General features: G+C 44.1%; 1 protein-coding gene across 11 annotated transcripts in view; it reads left to right on the top strand.

The window, feature by feature from the left end:
* The window catches only part of MYO18A (myosin XVIIIA), an 805,500-nt gene that overhangs the window by 692,996 nt on the left and 91,808 nt on the right, over positions 1-20,696 (top strand). For all 11 annotated transcript variants that reach the window (XM_069226228.1, XM_069226223.1, XM_069226221.1 and 8 more), the window contains one exon: positions 15,324-15,509. In XM_069226228.1, coding sequence (XP_069082329.1) covers positions 15,324-15,509 — 186 coding nt within the window. The remainder of the gene's footprint in view (positions 1-15,323; positions 15,510-20,696) is intronic.

The following is a 20,696-nucleotide window of genomic DNA, read 5'->3' as shown; positions in this document are numbered from 1 at the left end:
GATTCACATATCATCTATACTGGTAGGCATTTTCTAAGAGTGCTTTGTCTGGAGAAGCACAAATTCAGTATTTAGAACATAACACAGTGTTGACTTTAGTAATAAGAATTTATTTCTACACAAACAAACCTTTTTAGCAGCATCAGGATAATGAAAGACTGAGTTAAAAAACATAACTTTCTAACTTGTACCATGCAGTTTGCATGCAGCTCCTTGATGGCAGTTCGTAGCTCACTGTGCTAGATTACAATTATAACTTATGAACTACACAGTAACAAAAGAATCTCTGGGCCACATGTACAAAAGGTTTTAGCTGTCACAAACGGAGAAGCAGGCCGTTTGCGATTGCAAATAACCATTTGACATGTACTAACCCTATTTTGTGATTCAGTAACCTATTACTGAATGGCAATATTAGGTTAGCAAGTCAGTAGTAGGAAGGGACGTGTTAAGGACATCCCTTCCTAATAGCGAATCGCAGGGAAATGTATGAATGTTTTGTGACCGGAATGCAGTAACAAAATATTCGCAGTTTACCACCAACTTAAAGTGGTAATACAATACAAAGACAAGCAATACCATATTATACAATGACAGGCAATACCATACCATAGAGTGACCCATTATACCATACTATACAGTGACAGGCCATATCATTCCATACCATACAATTACAGGGTATACCATGCTAGACTATACAATGACAAGACATACCATACTACAGTATACAATGATAGGTCATTCTATATAATGAGAGGCCCTTCCATACTGTACTATACAGTGCCAGACAGACCATACCATACTGTAATGACAGGCAATACCATACCATAGTACACAGTAACAGCCATATCTTGGTATCGAAATGTTATAATACAGTGGTAATATAATATTATTGTATTAAGTATGATATCAAATAAAACCATATTTATAAATAAATATAAAAGTTTTGTAAAAAAAAAAAAAAGTTGCACAACATGGCTAGAACATTGCAAAGCCAACAGATCTAGCATAGTCAAGACTTTGCTAATTGTTTTTACTTTTAGCTAGTACTGGGTTGATCAAGAGAGTTTAGACATGTATTAATTGATGACCAACAGCAGCTCTGTTTTAACTCTCTTTATTTTGAGGCACTATGAGAGTGTCCAGAGCTTTGAGACTCTTGGACACATGTGATTTTTATCCCCTACCTGACACTCACAGATAAAGGGGTGTTTTGTGGTCAATTAGCATTTAGTGCACAGCCTGCACTCCCACACTAGTGAGTGTTCAAGTTTGGGTAGTCTGATGTCATTACTTGATGCAACTGTTTTCAGAAATACATCCAGTCCTGATACACTTCTGTATTAAACACTAACTTTTCCCTGGTAAAAGTTGTTAGCTGCTGTGCCACGAGTGTCGTAATGGTGGTTGTGGCAGTGAGTATTTTGTTATTTAGTAGCATAGGGGATGGGAGCTTGGCTAAGATGTGGACCTGCTGTAACCCCCATTTTAAAACGCGTCTGGCTATCTTCTTCAAAACAACATCACAAAACAAAATAAAATGATGGACGGAGTGTTGAAACTTTTCAAACACTCACCCCCAGTCACAGATCTGGGTTTAATCCATCGTTATTTTGCTTCCCACGTCACCCCAGTTTGGACCCAGCCACATGCAAATCAGTCTTGACTCTGTTCCCCATGGGAACAGTCCAGCCCGACCTGCTAGGCCAGGTCCTCCCTGGACAGGAAACAAGCATCCTGAGACCGGTTTCAGGGTATCACCCTTCATCAGCCAGGCTAGCTTGAATCCAGTGGTGCAGCGAGCAAGGGACTCACGTCTGGGCATACCCCCCCCACTTAGGGCGCACAAAGCAACATCGCAAAACAAAATAAAATGATGGACGGAGTGTTGAAACTTTTCAAACAATCACCCCCAGTCACAGATCTGGATTTAATCCATCGCTATTTTGCTCGCCACTTCACCCCAGTTTGGACCCAGCCATGTGCGAATCAGTCTTGACCCTGTTCCCCATGGGAACAGTCCAGCCTGAACTGCTAGGCCAGGTCCTTCCTGGACAGGAAACAAGCATCCTGGGACCAGTTCCAGGGTATCACTCTTCATCAGCCAGGCAAGATTGAATCCAGTGGCGCAGCAGGCAAGGGACCCACATCTGGGCATACCCCTGCCACTTAGGGCACACAAAGCAACATCACAAAACGAAATAAAATAATGGACGTTGAAACTTTTCAAACAGGGTCAAGACTGATTTGCATATGGCTGGGTCCAAGCTGGGGTGGCATATTGAGCAAAAGAAGGATGGCTTAAACCCAGATCTGTGACTGGTGGTGAGTGTTTGCATTGTTCAGCACTCTGTCCACCATCCTTTTGTGTTGCTAAAGTTGCCCTAAGTGGGAAGGGTATGCCCAGACATGGGTCCTGTGCGCACTGTGCCATTGGATTCAAGCTAGCCTGATACCCTGAAACCGGTCCTTGGATGCTTGTTTCCGGTCCTGGGAGGACCTGGCCTGGCAGTTCGGGCTGGACTGTTCCCATGAGGACTGATTTGCATATGGCTGGGTCCAAACTGGGGTGGCATGGTGAGCAAAAGAATGATGGATTAAACCCAGATCTGTGACTGGGGGTGAGTGTTTGCATTGTTCAGCACTCCGTCCATCATCCTTTTGTGTTGCTATCTTTTTCAAAAGCCACGTATTCTGTGTATGTCAGTGTTGATTGGACTCCCAAGAGATGCCCCTGCCTCCTCTGAATAAAGGAAGACATGTTAAGATTATTATTCATGAAAAGCATGGAACAGCTGTGATCAGTGAGGCAATATATGTGGAAAAACGTTTAGTTGCTAAAGATGTGAATGGGATGTGTGCACAAGGGGAGAGAGAGAACCCCTTCCTCAGACATCCCATACAATCTACCTTCAGCAAAGGATGTAAAGCAGAGGCATTAGTTTGTAGTAAATTGGTATGTGTAAAATGGACAGAGTAGTTTTCATTCAAAAATGTTAGTTTTTTGACCCACAATCTGTGCTGAGTGTATTCATGGAATCTATACTGGACTTAAAGCAAGGTTTCCATGCTGCGTTCAGTGTCAGGAGAGATCTGAGATGTGTGTGTTGATCTAGCTGGCACTGCATCCAGTTCCTAAAGTTCTCCTTTATGCCAACAAGTGAAAGAAAGTAATGTTTTACCTCTCTAAACTGACACAAAGCTAGGCTTCTTGGCATCTGCGGAGAGTTAAAATGCCTGAAGAGACATCCTAGACTAAAGACAGACTTAAGCATGTGTGACTGCACAGAGAAGCTCAGTTGAAGCTCCCCAGATGCTAGCAGTGGCGGACATCAGCACCTGCCCTGTTATCAGTGGTATGTAGCAGATTCCTGAAAGCCACCTGGATCACAGTGGGTATACCTCCTGATAACTGTAAAGCCTTCTAGACAGCAGCGGATGGGAACATAAAATTCTTCTTGCTCTGTATTTTCCCTGAGGGGCTTGCTTTCTTTCTAAGCAATACACACTCCTTGAATCAGTGTATTTATCCTTTTATCTTACCTGAGAGCACCTGTGGATTCTGTGAGGGGGAATCAATGCCTGTATCATAGCTGAAATCGAATGGTGCCAGTCTCCTCCGGAGAAAGGACCTGCCAGTGGAAGAAAGACTGGAGGTTCTGATGGATCCGCAGGGCCTAACAGTATGCCAGATGGATCTGGAACCACCCTTAAGAGTTGCAGCATGACCTAACTGAAGACTGAAATCTGTTGTAGAACAAGAATCATATCCAACTCAGACACTGAAGCCAGAGTTGGTCCATTTGAGCATCAACTGAGACACTCTTCCTTGAGCAGAGGCATTGGAAGGGCAAAGAGCTTTGCTTTGACTTATTTTAGTTGAGGCTTCTCTTTCAGGCTTGTCTTGGACGTGAGATTGGTGAATGAGAATGACCCAGCGACCTACAGTGTGAATGACCTTGCTTATGTTTGTCCACTTTGTGTTTGGCTTTTCACTTCTAGATGGGCTTGAGCTGCCCCAGGGAGCATTTGTCACAGGACATGGATTTGTGTTTGGTACTGACATTCTGTGGTCCCTGGCTGACATCTGCTTGCAGCAAGCGTAGCATGGTTTAAAGCATGTTGTTGGGTATTTTTGTTGGGGAGGGATGTCTGCACAGTGTCAAAGGTTTTTAAAAAACCTGCAGTAAGGAAACTGAAAACGGTAGTTGGTTGCAGAACTTCAGTTCTGCATAAAATGGGATGGTGAAAGAGAATCACTTGTTAGTGTGCAGCGGCCTATATCCTGCTCTGTCTCTACATGTACTGAGAAGGGACAAAGTCACAAAGGAGGCTAAAGGCACCACCTTACGGTGCTCAGGAACTGTTACAAAGAGTTGCCAAATCCAGTCTGGTAACTAGGTAGATTAGAAAGATGAGGAATCAGCATGTAGAAGTATGCATCAGAAAGGCAGTAGTCAGAGGTATGAAATGCCAAATGTTCACATAGAACTGCAGTGCCATTAGACTAGGAAAAAGCAAGCAATTTGAATTGAGTACAACCCACTAAATTCCACTTCTTTCAACTACACGCCAACATACTTAATGAAAGACGCAGAAATGTAAAGTCATGGCTACTCTTAAGGCATCATTTTAGGGGGAGTGTGAAGTTAGTTTACTGTTTTAATGCCTTTTGCCACCTCACACTGGTAATAATAATTCCTCACTTCTTCCAGCTGGTTGGCTAATATGCACACAGCTCTGCTTTCTATTTGTGCATGTACGCTCAAACATGCAGTTTGATTGTATACTTTTGTATGTTTTAGAAGAATGGTAGACTTATGCAATTAACACTTTAAATAAAAAAAATTATGGGGAAGCAAGATGGCTACCACTTAGGGGTACCTAGTGGCCGCTCCGCTCGGCTGCAACAGTACGGTCTAGCATTAGACCAGGGGCAAGAGAGTCCACTTCGGTAATTGACGCGGCATGCAGGCTGACGGCCAGAGGGTGAAACAGCTGACTGGGGAAGCTTGGTATTTTTTGTTTGTTGTGGTTTGGGCACCCTATGAGGCATTCCGAGTAGTATGAATGGTTCACAGGGCGTTTTTGGCTCAGTTGTTTTGGAATGCGTGAAGAGGCTCAGACCCCCTATTGGCTGTCGCACTGGCAATTTTTTTGTTTTAACTATGCCATCGAAAGGAGTGAGGATAGCCTGGATTGGGCGGAGGAGACCAATCCTGACTGGTGCAGAGGAGGTCAGACCCGTTTGAAAAGGGACCGCGGTTGTTCGGGACTAAAAACGCATTGGGTCAGGCTTAGTCTCTTGGCCTGATTCAGAGAAAGGCTCCCTCGCAGGAAACACAACGGCTTCTAACTGTGTAAACCCCCAAGCAATGATCACTGGCTATTTCACAGCAGCCACCACGCCGGACACAGGCTTTACTCTTGTGGCAGAAGCTTTACCTGAGGTAGAAGGGGGAAGCACTGGAAAGACCGGAATCCCAGTGGAAGGGGTTTTGGAGGCAGCAAACACTTTGGAAGCCATGGCTGTGGTCGGGGTTGATGGAATCGGGAATAATGGCAGCACTACTACATCTCAGATGGTATCTCAGGCTGCAGGCCAGTCATGCAAGGATAGTCTACATGGCATTTACCAGCCCTCTCAAACCAATCACAGCCCCGGTGCAGAGGATAACTTACAAGATAATCTACATTATCGCATGTCGCGCTGTGGGCAAGGATGGATGTATTCAGTAACAAGAGGGGAGGGCTGGCGGAACCAAGCATGACATCTGGAGAAAGGGCAGGATCTCCTGCATGCTGCCGAGGTATCTTCTGGTTGAGGGGGGTGAAAGGAATGGCCATACAGGAATTGTCCCCCAGACTTCTCTGGGCATGCAGGGTGGCATAAAAGGGAACAAGGTAGCTGTGGTGGGACTAGAGCCTTTGGACCAAGGCAATACATTTTTCACCCTCACAGATGAGACTGATGCACCCAACACTACGGTAAGCGATTTGGATGATTTGCAGTCATTAGTCACTGGGGCCAGTACTTCAAGCTTATTAGACAATCCATGTGCGGGACACGTCGAGGGGGCATATAACACAGTCAGAAGGGTCAGACGAAGGAAGAAATCTAAACCCCAATCCAAGGGATGAGGCAAAAGTCCGCGCCCTTCATATTCTCTTAAGTGGGACTATTAGGTGATGCAGCATGTTTACAGGGAGGTTCATGGGGTGCAGGAGCAGCAGGTATTGGCTCCTTCCGTAGAACCCAAGTGTAGTACCCAGGTTATGGATTCAAATGGACCGGCATTGAGCCTTATATACAATTCGATAAAATAGCTACAATAAAAATCCTGCAATAACAACCGTAGAGCTCGGGTATCAACAAAACAATTGCCGGGAGTAGTTAGAAAAATAATTAAGATGTGCACAGAAATCAGTGAAGGGATTTCTACTATGGAAGACAGGGCTGTGGTGCACAAAATAAATGTTGTGGCCCCTAAAGTTTGGACAGAGGTTCATGATTCTTAGTTGGTGGATGTTATGTGGAAGTTAGAAGACTTTGAAAATAGACAACGACGGAACAACCTTAGATTCCTGGGGATCACTGAGGTAGCTGAAGGCAATGGTATTCGGGCTTTCTTGCTATATCTCCTCAAGGGTGCATTCCCCAAGATGACCTCCTGGAACTGGGTGTTGGAAGAACAAAGAGTGCATTGATTTCTCCCAGTGCTCAGGAAGCAAGAATCAACATCACAGACCAAGGGCAATCTAGGTCTATTTTGGTAACTACTTGCTCACACAGGCCATCTACGAATAAACCCGTCCGGATGCAAGGCGGAGCCTCAACAGATTATTCTTTTTCATAAGACCTGACTTCTGCCATGCAAGATAAGCTCCTTCACTTCTGAAATCAAAGCCAAGGAATATCTGAAAGAGCTGTCAGCAGGAAGCTAGCAGCTAGTATGGTTAAACGCTTGAATATACTCCCTGATCAAAAATTTTATCAGAATTTAATGGAGGGCTGACATTGGTTTTGGGGGTCTCAGGACGAGTGGTTTAGTGTTTTATCTGAATATTTCTTGGGGATGCACATGATTTATACAATGTATGCTGTACATTGGAATTAAAAAATGGTCTGACAGAGGCAGGTTTAGGATTTGAGGCCAACATCGGGCATTATTGTTATGCTCTTTAGACAGACTTCCGCTGGTCAGTCATTGTATTGAACCATATTGCATGGTATTGACTACTCAAGTTGAGGTGAGTGGTGGCGGGACCAATCCTGGGAGTCATTGCTCAGTCCTTGGGGGGTGGGGAGGTCTGACTGCGTCAGAAGTTTGGCGGGGTGGGGTAGACTCACTGGGTGGATGGTAGGCGGGGTGGGGGTAGAGGATGGGGTGTAGGGAAGTAGGGTTCTTGCACAAGAGGAGTTGAGTATGAGTATGTGTGACAAAAGGGTGTCAGGTTTTTCAGAACCCAGGAGCATTGGGTGGCAGGGCAGTCTGTGTACGGGTGCTTACTGGTGTGGCTCTGTCTTGGCTCACACAAACACTAATGACACAGTTACGTATAGCAACTATTAATATATGTGGATTGAATGATAGCACCAAAAGACAGAAGGTAGCCCTCAATTTAAAAGATTTATGGGCAGATATTTTGTGCCTTCAAAAAATGCACACCGAGGGAACCAGGAGGCATTTACTTGAGACTCTGGGTTTTTCACTGGTAGTGGGAACTATGCAAGGAGTCTGGACACGGAGAGTGTCAATTTTGGCCCGACGGCAAATGTCCTGTTTTAGACATAGCTCAGCCGATAGATTTGGGTGATGGGCAATTGCTGAATATCATAGTACAAATGGTTCCTTCACTTTATGTTCAATCTATGGGTAGACTCTGGACGAGCCTGCAGTTTTCGAATGGTTAACAAGTGATCTGAAGCTCTGGCCGACCCAGATTATATTCTCAGGGGATTTTAATATCAATATGGTGGGAGGGCATTTAGAGGCAGGGGTTAATGCCTATTCGGCTAGGATGCCTAAAATATTCAGATCGTTGGTGCAACTGGGGAAGGATTACAGATTGACTGGTGCATGGTATAACATTTAATTTCCTGATCCTAGTTTTATGGGTTTTTTTCCGGGCCACACCAAAAACACTTCCGACTTCATGATTTTTTTTTATATCCCGCACTCTGCTGCAAGAGTGTAAGAAATTCCCAGGGGTTATATCTGGTCATAACCCCTGGTTCTGGAGATCCGCCTGAGGGACTCAGACAGGATGCAATATAATTAGACATTTAAAAGGGCACTGCTCTTGGATGCGGAGTATGTTCCGCATATGAACAGTTGGATTTTGAAGTTCTTTATTGTTAACAGAGGGAGTGCTGCCCCCAGCGTGGTCTGGGATGCATTTAAGGCCGGTGTAGGAGGGAAGATGCTCAGTTTTAGCCAGAGTAGACAGAAAATGTTATATATAGGGTATTAGAAGAGGCAGAAACTCAATTAATTTATGGATTCCATCGAGGGGAGTGACTTGGAGGAAGTCCAGCTTGCTGTAGCGGTTACTAAGACATCAATTACTGACATTTCTTTAAGGTAAGCCGCAGAGGCGTTTGTAGTCCGAAAGTGTGAGTGCCATGAACTTAGCAAATGGGTGAGGCATCTACTGGGCATTAGATCTAGGCAGAGGAGAATTTGCTGAAATTAGGGACAACCAGGGACAACTGGTAAAAGATAGAGGTGGAATTAGGCAAGTTTTCCAGGAGTTTACGAAAGGCTGTATCAAGATGAACAGTGATTAAATCAGAGTAGATGTCACTATTTAGATTCTCCTTCTCCTAGTATAAATGGGTGGACGATCGGGATATGTTGGTCTCTCCTATTTCAGTGGACGAAATTGATGCTGCTTTAAAAGCTTCAGCCACAAAGAAGCAGCAGGTACTAAAATAATTCCAATATAGTTTTATAAGGTTTTTTTCCCCTCACTTAGGTTAGTTTTGGCTGAACTGTTTTTGCAGGTTCAGAAAGAGCCGTTGGCTCCAGAATCATGGTCAATGGCAAATATTGTGGTCTTCTTGAAGAAGGGGAACCACAGCAGGAGCCCGGGTCCTATAGGCCAATCATGCTAATCAATAGCGACAATAAACTATATTAGAAAGTTTTGGCCTTGAGGTTAAGTCGAGTTATTGGAGGGGTGGTGTCACCATGGCAAGATGGGTGTATTTCAGGACTGTCGATCATATCTGGAGGGCTATTACGGTCTTCGATGCAGCAGCCTATGCGGGATACCCTATGGCGTTAATTTTATTAGACGCAGAGAATGTGTTTGATAGGGTCTCCTAGGATTTCTTATGGGCGGCCACGTGGTGGTCTTGGATCGGAAAGAGCTTTATAAGCACGGTAAGGGCAGTTTATTATAAACCCACTGCTAGAGTACAGATAACGGAGGGGCGTGCAGTCTTGATGAAGGGCAGCCTGGATAAATGCAGGTCCAGAAAGGTACTAGGCAAGGGTGCCCATGTTCTCCTCTTTGTCTTATATATTGATCCCCTTTTGAGGAGACGGAAATCTAACTATCTGATAGCACCAGTGCGATTCCAGGGATGAGTTACCAAGGTTTTGGCATACACAGACAACGTGGTAATTATTACATCTGACCCTGAAAAGGCCTTGAAAGAGATTGAGGCTGCTATATTTGGGAAGTTCTCAGGGTAGTCTTTGAATCAAGAAAAAACCCAAGTTGTGGTTAATAAAAATGCATGATTTAATGACGCACGGGTGGTTGAGAAGGATATATATTTGGGGGTTATAATTACGGCAGATTTAGATCAGCTGGTAGAGACCAGTATAGCCCCTGTCATTCAGAAGGCCAAAACTGAGTTTTGCAGGATGGATAATTTGCACTTGTCTGTTGTCGACTGCTCCAACATTATTAAAATGCTGTTTCTCCCGAACGTACTGTATTATTTCAGGGTCAATTTGAATATTGCTGGTTCAAGGCCCTGTAGGAATTGGCCAGTAGATTTATTTGGTCACTCGCTGAATCTAGAAGATCCCTGAAATATCTAATGCTTCGAGAGAAAGAGAGGGATGGGCTGTCCCGTATTTTAAACTTTATTTTCGGTCATCAGCACTTCAATATATGTGTATATTAGTGTAGGGGGGTGATGGGATGGGCCGGAAGGAGAGATAGGTAGTGTATTAACATCTATTTATGAGCTTTTGATTGGAGAATACGCTTGGGCTGTCTTTTAAAGCAAATGGAGCCAAGCTATTATTTAAAAAAAAAGTACGATTCAGGACTCAATGCTGCTTCTTACAAGATTTGAACTGCATTGCGCAGGAAGGTAGGGTTGGGACGCTAAACTATTATACCTCTTTACAAAGGAACTTCACACTCTCAGAAATATTTAGGGAAGGTTGTGTGTACCTGGGAAAGACTGGGATTAAAGCGACTGGGAGATTTCTATTCAGGTGATGGTATAATCTCTTTTGAGGAGCTGCGGGGAAAGTTTGAGGTTAAACAGCGAGAATTCTTTAAATATTTACTAACCTGCGATTTTCTCTATTGGAAGGGAGGATCTAGGGGTTTCTCTAAAGTAGAACTGACGGACTGTCCAGAGCGGGGAGGAATGTTTGATTAGTCAAATCTATAGTCTTTTGAATTCTCTATCTTCTGAGAAGCAGCAAGAGAAAAGGCAGTGGAAGCTAGGCTCATCTGAACCCTCGTTCCTTAAGTCTTTGGAACTTTCTCAAACAGTACTATGCTCCGCCGGCCTGCAAACGCATTGTGATAAAACTAGGTTTGATCTATAGTATACCCCAGCCAAAATTACCAAATGGGGGCACGGCTGGCACGAGGTGCTCGCGGTATTGGCATTTTGAGGTACATCTGAGTCATATCTTTTGTACCTGTTCTCTGCTTGAGCCATTTAAAAGGAAGATAACGAAGTTCTTAGATATATACCTTAAAAGCTAGATAACACTAACTCCCCAGTTAGTTCTTTTAGGTTTACATACTGATATTGTTTCAAGGCCTTACCAGTTTTTTGCGTTTATTTCGATGGCAGTGATGCGTTTGTGTGGCTCCAGCGTGGTTAGATCAAAATCCTCAGTCTGTTTAGCAATGGTTGGCGAGACTACTTGCAATATCTAGCTGAAAGGGGCGATATACGCATGTATGGGCAGGAAAGCTAGGGAAAATGGGACACAGATCTGGTCACCACTGTGGGAATGGATTGACTCTTACTAGGGGGGTTTGAGAGTATATGATCAGTTATGTTACTAGATTCAAGCATTCTTGAGAGCAGAATGAACGAGTGTTTTATGGTAGTCTCATAGGGGATTATTGGGCTAAGCATAGTAGGTACTGTTCTTTCTCGATTTTGACCTATATCTGTTTGAATTGCAAGTTATGTTCTTGACACGATAATGGAATATGTTCTTTTTTTAATTACTCCTTCTAAAAATATTTAATAAAAAAACTTTAATAAAAAATGTTTTTTCTGTTAAAATGCTGGAACACAGCTTTTCAGTTTTTGTTGATATCAGTTTGTATACTTCATTGTCACTATGCCTTGATGTAATGCCCATTGTGCACTGCGACACATGCAGACCAGCGAACATGCTATTAAACAGAGCCAGTTTCTGATGGATACTTCTTACCACAGATTCCCCACCTTTTGAAGTCCTCCAGGTCCCAACTGGATCTGGAACATTTTCCAACATTTGCTCCCATGTGCTGGTAGTTTGCAACATTGAACTCTGCAGTGATATTGCTGTGCCTCCGGAACTGATGAAATCGAGCCATATATAGGCAATACACCTGCACTCTGATGTCAGTTCTTTTTTTACATCCTGATCGAAGAGGATCTGGACCACTGCTCCTGAACATTTCTCAATGTTTTACTGTTCTCCTGACTAATTATGCTGACAGTGTGCGAAGGATGTCTCTCCCGAAAAGCCATGCCACATTTTCCAGAAGAAAGTGTCAGGCATTGACCCAGCATTGATGTCTGTGCTTGGTTTCTTTGATCCAAACATGATCCAAAGTCCCGGGACAGATGTTCTCTGATGCATTTGAAGACCACCCGGGAGTGGGAAGGAGAAGCTTTATGTCACCTTTGGTCCAGTCGTGCTCCAAATTGTGAGGGAGCTGCAAGTCCCAATCTAGACTTCTGACCACTGGTAAGTCTGAGGTGAAGTCTAAGGACAAGTCTTGGCACAACACAAGAAGTCTGACAGCAGTCTTTCCCCTGTCGCTCCCACTGCAGTGAGAGTTTGTGTTCGTGCAGTAGGCGCTTAGAGGCCCTCAATCTGCACCAGTCAACCAATCCCAACCCCATTCCGCAGTGAGAGCTGATATGCCCCAACTTCCCCAGCCATCCCTGTCTCCACTGCAAGTGCAGACCTTCAAAGAGGCAATGCCTGTGCCCTTTCTGGCGATTCTGTCTCCCTATGGATCCACCAAGCCCCACCCACCAAAGCCGCTGGTCTGACTGCTGCTGGCAGGGCCCTCCATAGTGATGACTGTCCCCATGTATCCACTCCATTGCCAGAGGCCATGTCAGTCGCAGTCAGGCCGGCACCAGCTGCACCTTCAGAGATGCAGCCTGGGATCCAACCCCGATGCTTGTCTCAGATCTGATCTGAAGCCAAGTTTGGGTATATCTAAGCCAGTATCTTGCTGTGTCATCACTAAGGCACAACAAGTAGCTTTGGAAGGTGTTCTGTCAGTGCCTCTGCATCAGCACTAATACTTTCAGTGCCTATCTGGGGGCTCTGTCGGCTCAGACTCCATTAAGAATGAGAAGGGGTGACGATTTGCCCCCTCACGATATTGATGATGGATTTTATATAGACCTCCAGAAAACAAGTTATCTTGATACTTTGTCAGAAATGGTGTTGGGCTCCCCTTTCGCACCTTCCCTCTCCACCTAGTATGGTGCATCTTTTGCTGTGGGGGTATGTAGGACTGCAGAGGTTTGGAGCAACTGCCTACTGTAGAAAAGAACGGAAACCTAACTAAAATCGTGCAACATTGCCCTTCATCTTCAGAACCTTTAATGCCCTTCAGTAAAGACCTGACAGACACTCTTGCTGTGGCCTGGATGAAGCCCTGCTCAGCGCAGCCAGTAAGTCACCTCCAACCTTGACCCAATTGACCTGGTGGCTGACCCAGCTCTTTAGACCAGAATACATTTTTACCTGCCCGGGAGGCATGCAATTACCTCGGACTCGCGAGTCCTGCAGCTGCTTCATCATGGTCACACCCTTTCCTTTTTGTCAACTGCACCCTTCATTTCCACTTGTTTTGGTTCAGACTTCGTCAGAAGAAGCTCCGGTCATTACTGGACATTTTTTGTGCACAAAAAGACTGGTGGTCTCTGGACAAATTTCAGTCTTAGTTCGTTTAAGCTTTCCTTACGAAGGACAAATTCATAATGCTAACCTTGACCAAGGTCCTCTCTGCTCCTGACCCAATTCTCTGTTGTCCTCTTTAATGCCTGTAGTTTTGCTTGCTTTATTTCCTTCTCATTTCATTCTATTTTCGTTTCTTCTTTTTCCTACTCCCTTCTCTTTTTGCTTTCATTCATATTATCTTTACTATCTCAGTTCTTTCCCGTATTCTTGTTACTCTTGTCTTTCCTTACTACTCACTTGTTGTACCTTTTCTGCTGTTTTCCCTTCTTATGCTCCTTATTCTTGCAATTCTTTTGCCATATGCTCTTAATTCTCCTAATTTCTTCCCCTCTGGGCCTTTTTACCTTTATCTTTCTTTTCTTTTTTCACTTTTCTTCACCTAATTTTCTTTTCTTCAGATTGGTTGTCTTTCATTGTCCTCTTTTCCTGCCTGTTTCGTAAATCTGTGTTTATTATCTTCTTTCCTCTCCCCTTTCAATCCGCTCTTGTTTTCTTTCCTCTGGTTTTATTTTTCTTCATTGTTTTCTGATTCTTTCTAGTTTTCCGTTTCTCCTAAAAACATAGAAATGCACACATACAAATATGTAACACATGCACACAGATGAGTATAAAATAAACTACGGGCACACAAACTCAGAGGTAGAAACAGTGTCCTCCTATTTACAAGCTTTGCTTTTCTTCTTTTTACTGTCATTGGTAGCAGGTAAGTAGATTAATGCTAGTCTCTTACAGTTTGGATCAAGCCTCTCTCTCCTCCTCCCTGTTCTTGCTGCAGCAGTGAGAACCCCAACAGTAACCAATTGTAAAAGGACCTACAGCTGCCTTCTTCCCATCCTTTGTCAGTGAAAGCAAGCTGCCCTCCCCACTCTTCTTTGAGTGGCCAAGGCCACCTTTTTTCCCGAGTAGACAAGATGTATCCCTGATTTTCTTGAGAGGCAACCCACCTTCGTAATTCTAAGCATTGACAAGCTATCATCCTCTACGTTTGTCCAAGTAGACATGCTGCTGTCATCTACAGTACTCTGGATAAGATGCATTCCTCACCTTCCATTTGCTTTTCAACTTGCTCGTCCCCATTTTCTCCCTTTGTAAAATATGCATTAATTACCTTTCTCTGAGTGGGCAAACTGCCTTCATCCCCGTGTCCTGGGATACCCAGCTCCCTCCCAGTGCTCAGGCCTCATTACTCCCATTACCGCTCAGTGGGGAATGGATTTGGCTCTCTGCAGCGCGATGATGTGTGTGAGTAATTGCTGCGTGCAGCTGTGATTATTCTCTGTGTATGAATATTGATATGCCTGTCCGGCACTGTCAGGATCTGTCCTCCCCTTAGCACCAAAGCACCTGTGTACGATATCAAGCAGGAATCAAGAGAATTATGAAAAACAATAGCCTGCTTTGGACTGAAGGAGAAGAGTGGAGATAGCAGCAGCTTTGCATTGTCACTCTGGTGTCTGCTGCATCCCCCCTCAAAGAACAGGAAGAAGTGTTTAGATTAGCAGGACCTGGTTTCTTTGGTGTTCTTGTACTGTCATCATTCACACTTTTTGCTCAACTGTGGTTGAAGGAGAAATACCAGAGCCACCCCTCTGATCTTGTGTCCGTGACTGATTGGTCTGTCCATATGCCATAACACTTCACCGTGGTGGTGGACTCCCTAGAATGGGCTGCACTGGTTATCACTCCAGATGATGTGACCTCGTATCTCAGTCCATGGTTTGTATGTGCCTTGTGCCAAGAGATGTCTGCTGCAAGCTTAGATCATTACTCCAACCTTGACCCTAGGGCCCACTGGTGCTGCTTCACTGATATTAGACCTCCGCTCCTCTCTTAAAGCATTGCCCTCTTTTTCAGCTCCTTGAGTGAACCTCTGACATCATATGTCCATTCTCTGTTCTGTCTGCTCCTCAGAGCCTAGCCACGCGCCTCAAGGAGAACATGGAGAAATTGACAGAGGACAGGGATCAGAGGCTAGCAGCTGAGAACCGCGAGAAGGAGCAGAATAAACGCCTACAGCGGCAGATCCGTGACATGAAGGAGGAGACAGCGGAGCTGGGAAAGAAGGAGTTGGAGGCGAGCCGCAAGAAACATGAATTGGTGAGTGCATGGTGCTGATATGAGTTAGATGGAGGAACGACTGGCGGGTCACTTGGAAGCAATCCTATTTCTAATGTATCCTTCTCAATAACTAAGCGCTGGTGAGCGTTCATACTATCTAGGTGTGGGATGACCTCACAAGAGCGTTAGAGGGAAGCTGAGAGATGTATAAACTGGTCAGTGCAAACTGAAAGACAGAGAGGATCTATGGAGAAAGCATGTGACCAAATGCAAGCCTGCAGACTGAGGCCACTCCCAAGCAAGTCCAGTATCTTTGTTTGGAACTTATTGACAGAGAAAATGAATGAAGGATAAATAGTGGCAGAGTGTTTTTTAGGTGAGCTTACACAACATCCTAAAAGTGTCTCTTCATAGAGGTGGGGTGGTGTGTTTTTGAATTACTCTTTGCTCTTCCTTTAGGCGGGTTGGGTTCAGTTAAGAATCTGTTCCTGTCGCAAGTGCTAGGGAGAGAGGAACCAGAAAGCATATTTTCTGTATATACGTATTGCTAGCTACATACATACATACATAAAGTCCTGTATGCTGTATAAGTAGTGTGGATGATTTGTTATTATGTAAATACTTGGGACGTGTTGGATGGCTTCTTGCATATAATCCATGAGAGTAGAGGATCTGAGAGAATTCTTGAGGGTGACTGAAAATATGCTCTTTAAAAAGACGCAAGGTCATCTCTTTTCTAAAGTGAAAAACAAAATAAGGGAATCTGGCATCCAAGATTCTATGTGCATAACTTTAGACGGTTAGTCTTCTGGTCTTTTTTTGCATTGTTCTATTTCCAGTCAAGTCTTTGTTCATTGCTTTTGTTCCCTGTGATTTATTTTTGTAGATGGTAAAGCAGATCTTAAGGATGATCAAGGTCTGAAGGATGAGTTAGTCAATCAGTTAATCAATCAGGCTTTGTAAAGTGCTGCTAATCACCCAACAGGGTATCCAGGCGCTTGCAGGTCCCGGTGGCTCATTCGAACAGCCAGGTCCTGAAGGTCCTTCGGAATTCCGGAAGTGAGGTGATGGTCTGGAATTGCATGGAGAGGCTGCACAAAAAACGTGAGGGAGCAAGGAGAAAGCAGCGAAAACGAGGAAAAAGCAAGAAGAAGGCACATAAACAATGGGGGGAAAGCGAGGAGAAAAGCAGTGAAAATGATGGAAAAGCAAGGAGGAGGCACACAAAATACAGGGGAAAAATCAAGGAGAAAGCACTGAGAACAAAGGGAAAGCAAAGAGAAGGCACACAAATGGGGGGGAAGAAAGGAGAAAGTAGTGAAAACGATAGCAAAGCAAGGAGAAGGCACACAAAAAACAGGGGGAAAGCAAGGAGAAAGCAGTGAGAATGAGGGAAAAGGAAGGAGAAGGCATGCAGAAATGGGGGGGAAATGCAAGGAGAAAGCAGTGAAAATGAGGGATAAACAAGGAGAGGGTACACAAAAAACAGGGGGAAAGGCAAGGAGAAGGCACTCAAAAACACAAGGGAAAAAGCAGGGAGAAGACTGTAGCAAAAGCGATGAGGCAGCACGAAGAGAGCTGGGCCTGTCAGTCAATGTTGTTTTTTCAGGGTTAATTGGTCTTTCCTTCAAGTCTTAGGCAGCATGTAGAATGCCTTTCAGCCAGGCATGTGGAAGAGTAGAGAGTGTGTTGCCATTGTGCCATTATCTTTATTGGAGAGGACCAGGGTCGCTATGATTTTTCGGAAACCCACTTCAGGCAGGAATGGCTTTATTATGCAGTTAAGTATCTGCCACCATGCTGTCTGGGACCTTTTGAAAGCATGAGTTCTGAATAAGACGATGCTGTCAAGGATGAATCCAAGTGACTGCATTTTCTGCAAGTTATCTGCTCAGTCCACCCAGGTTCATGTCACTGAGCTTGTTCAGAAATATCAGTGATAAGGATAAAATTGGTCTTGAGCAAGTGTTATAGAGCTTTAGGTAAAGTAAATGTCTGTATGAAAAAAGATAAGGTGTTTTATCACACTTGAATAAACATGTAATGCATCAGAAATAGTCCAATTGGCAATAAAGATCCTTTAACAATTTTAGTTTACAGTACAGCATGTAAAAGAAGTGCACCAGGAAGCCTCAGCTAGTCAGGATGGCCAGATAGCCTGTCTTGGCTGGGCCACACTTACTATTTATGTTAAAGCAATCTCTTCTGCAAGAAGCTTTAGGTCCCTGTAATAGGAGAGACTGGCAGGGCTATGTCGACACCAGCCTTCAGTAGAAGGTAAAATTGTCAAAGACATGTTTTTACACTTATGTTTCTGCCTTAATTAACTTTAGTCTTAGTGACTGTGCCCGCCCCTTGGTCCCAATGCAGCGTGGTAGGATTTGAGACACAGAAATTCTGGGCACTTCCAAGCAGGAAGTGCCAAGGCAAGGGCTGCTGCAAAGCCACTGGCACATTCCACTGGCATTAGGCAAGATCCACTGCACTGTGTAATTTGCAGTGCTTTTACCTAGATCCTGAAGTTGTAGGGTCTACCGATCAGTATAAATATTAAGAATGCGTGCGTTCCCTCCTGATCAAGATATTGGGTACTTGAGGCCGGATTTAGAGTTGGCGAATGCAGTTACACTGTCACAAACGTGACGGATATCTCATCCGCCCTATTACGATTCCATTATATCCTATGGAATTTGTAATACGGCGGACAGGATATCCGTCACATTTGGGATGAAGTAAGCCATCTGCCAAACTCTAAATCAGCCTTTAAGTCTGAGAAGCAAAATTGGGCTGCCAAACTACCATAACCCTTGAATTGTTGGGTTGTGGTATGTCCTTAAAATAGAGGATGTTGATGCTACTCTTAAGTCTCTGGTTTAATTCAAGAGATACTTCAAAATATAACATTTACGTTCCTGCCTACTTGTGCGGTATGTAGGCTAGTTCAGAGTATTGTTCCCCAGTTCGTTTTGGCTGAACACCTTTCCTTGTAAACAATGAGCCAGTGTTATTCTGTGATAGTTCAGCAGCAGAGTTAGCGCTTGTTTTCTGGCGAGTGCTGAAAGTCTTTTAAGATTGACATCCATTAAGGTGTCTTTGGGTTACGGAAGAGAGAAGATACACATGTCACATTATTGAACAACTTAGTGCTCCATGGAGTATCGCTACAGAAATACTTATTGCATTATTTTCAGACACAAGCCAAAGCTTGAACAACTTAAATCAAGTTATTGGAGTCATGCCAAACCGAGACAAGTGTGTGCCTAAGATGGGGTGCACAGGAACATGTTAGAAAAGCAGACCTAAACTTCAAGGGGCAGGTCACATACACCTCATTTTCAGATAGTTGACTGTGAAGGGTCTCTGGGGTGCTGAATTAAGCTTCTTATTCTGCTTGGCCTGGCTGAACTCTCTTCTCTGGCAAAACTTAAGCCAGCAAATGAAGAGACCGTGGCAAGATCACAGGCAGAATTTCAGGCTTAACCCCATATTTGCAGTGACATCAAGTATTTCTGACCCAGAGAGTGCCAATACTCCAAGCAGGACCAGTTCCGTCTAGTCTTTGAATTGCTTGAGTTGAGCTCCAGGAAATATTCTCATTGCATGACGTTTGAACTACCACTTTCAGTCCTATGTAATGCAGGGTTGGATCTCACCAATCTGGCTGTCTGCATCTTGGTGGGTGTTCTCTCGCTCGGGGAAGATCAGACGTCCATTTCAGAGTCACAATTTTGAATTACTTAGCTGGGATGTTCCGTGGCTGGGCAGACAGAAGCTTGCTTGGCTTCCCAGCGTTTTACAGTGCAGACCGTGCAGCTGCTTAGGTGACAAGATTTGTGAAGTTCCCCAGACAGCAAGGGGAAACAAGCATTTGCAATGCAATAGGGCTTGCATTTGCTTGAGTTACAGCTATTGGCGTAAATGCATAACTGGACTTTTCTTGCCACATAAATTTGTGAACCCTGCCGCATAATTTGGTCCTCTCTGCCACATAATTCCAGTGTCGTTACATATAACTAAAGCACTTCCATTTACTGTCCTCCTCCATCTGCAACAAAAAAATGAAAATGTTGCCATTATTTATTATATTTATTTATATTATTATTTTCCCCTCCCCCCCACTCCAAGGAAAGAAGGCTATTAACATTTGCAAAGACAAGACAATTCTGATGCTTTCACACAAATTTGCTTTACGGTGGTAGAAGGGGCAGGGATATACCATTATATAATCCTCTTGGCTTGATTTGGTATATAAATTCACATTTTGTTTTATGTAGTGTGTTGGTTGTCAGCAGAGCAATTTGTCCAACTTCTGTGATTGCGGTAAAATCCATGATTCGATGTGAACAAATGTTAAACTAGCCACATTTAAACTTGATGTCAAAACATTAACGTGATGTTCGCACAATGTTAAGGGAGATGGGGGCAGCTCAGCTCTCGCTTATGGTGGTGCCAGGGCAAAAGGAACCTTATAACACATGTCCCTGAGTGCAATCGAGTTTGCTTTATGTAAAACTTGAAAGCGCCTTGGCTGAGGTGGCGCGAAGGAGAGACTGAACAATGTGAAGTAACCGGTAGTCATGCAAATCGCTTGAATACTGCTGATTGAGTTCACGCTGTGTAAGACTTGAAAGCGCCATGGAGCGCGAAGGAGAAACAAATAAACAATGAGAAGTAACTGGTAGTCATACAAAGCGCTCCAATACTGCTGATTGAGTTCACGCTGTGTAAGACTTGAAAGCGCCATGGAGCGCAAAGAGGAAAAAAAATCTATGAGAAGTAACTGTTAATCAAGCAAAGCGCTCCAATACTGCCGAGCGCAAAGGGGAGGGACAAAATAAAAAAGTAGTCCGCTCATAGTAAACCGTATCGCAATTGTGTAATTATCCATGTAACAGTCTCAGTCTCCAAGGCGGTAACAAAGCAACCTCAAGGCGGGACAAACGTAAAACATTTACCAGTGGTATCATATGATTTTTGAAAGGCAAGCCCATGAATGAGTGAAAGTGATGGGCGTGACATGGGCGTGGTAAAAAGCCCACAATACTAACAACAGGTGAAAAGCGCTTGCTCATTCAACCTAAAAAGGAAGGGAGAAGACTGATCAAGTTGGGGTGCTGACAAGCACACATTCACTGTTTCACAAACATCAGTTGATCAAGCACTGACAGTCTTTAAACAACTGGGGATCTGGTCCTCTTTTCAGGAGTCTGCTGAACGTTTATTTTG

The sequence above is a fragment of the Pleurodeles waltl genome, chromosome 3_1 (assembly GCF_031143425.1).
Source record: "Pleurodeles waltl isolate 20211129_DDA chromosome 3_1, aPleWal1.hap1.20221129, whole genome shotgun sequence".
NCBI classification, from domain to species: Eukaryota; Metazoa; Chordata; class Amphibia; order Caudata; family Salamandridae; genus Pleurodeles; species Pleurodeles waltl.
The sequence above is the reverse complement of the archived record's forward strand: the minus strand, read 5'-3'. Positions and strand labels throughout refer to the sequence as shown.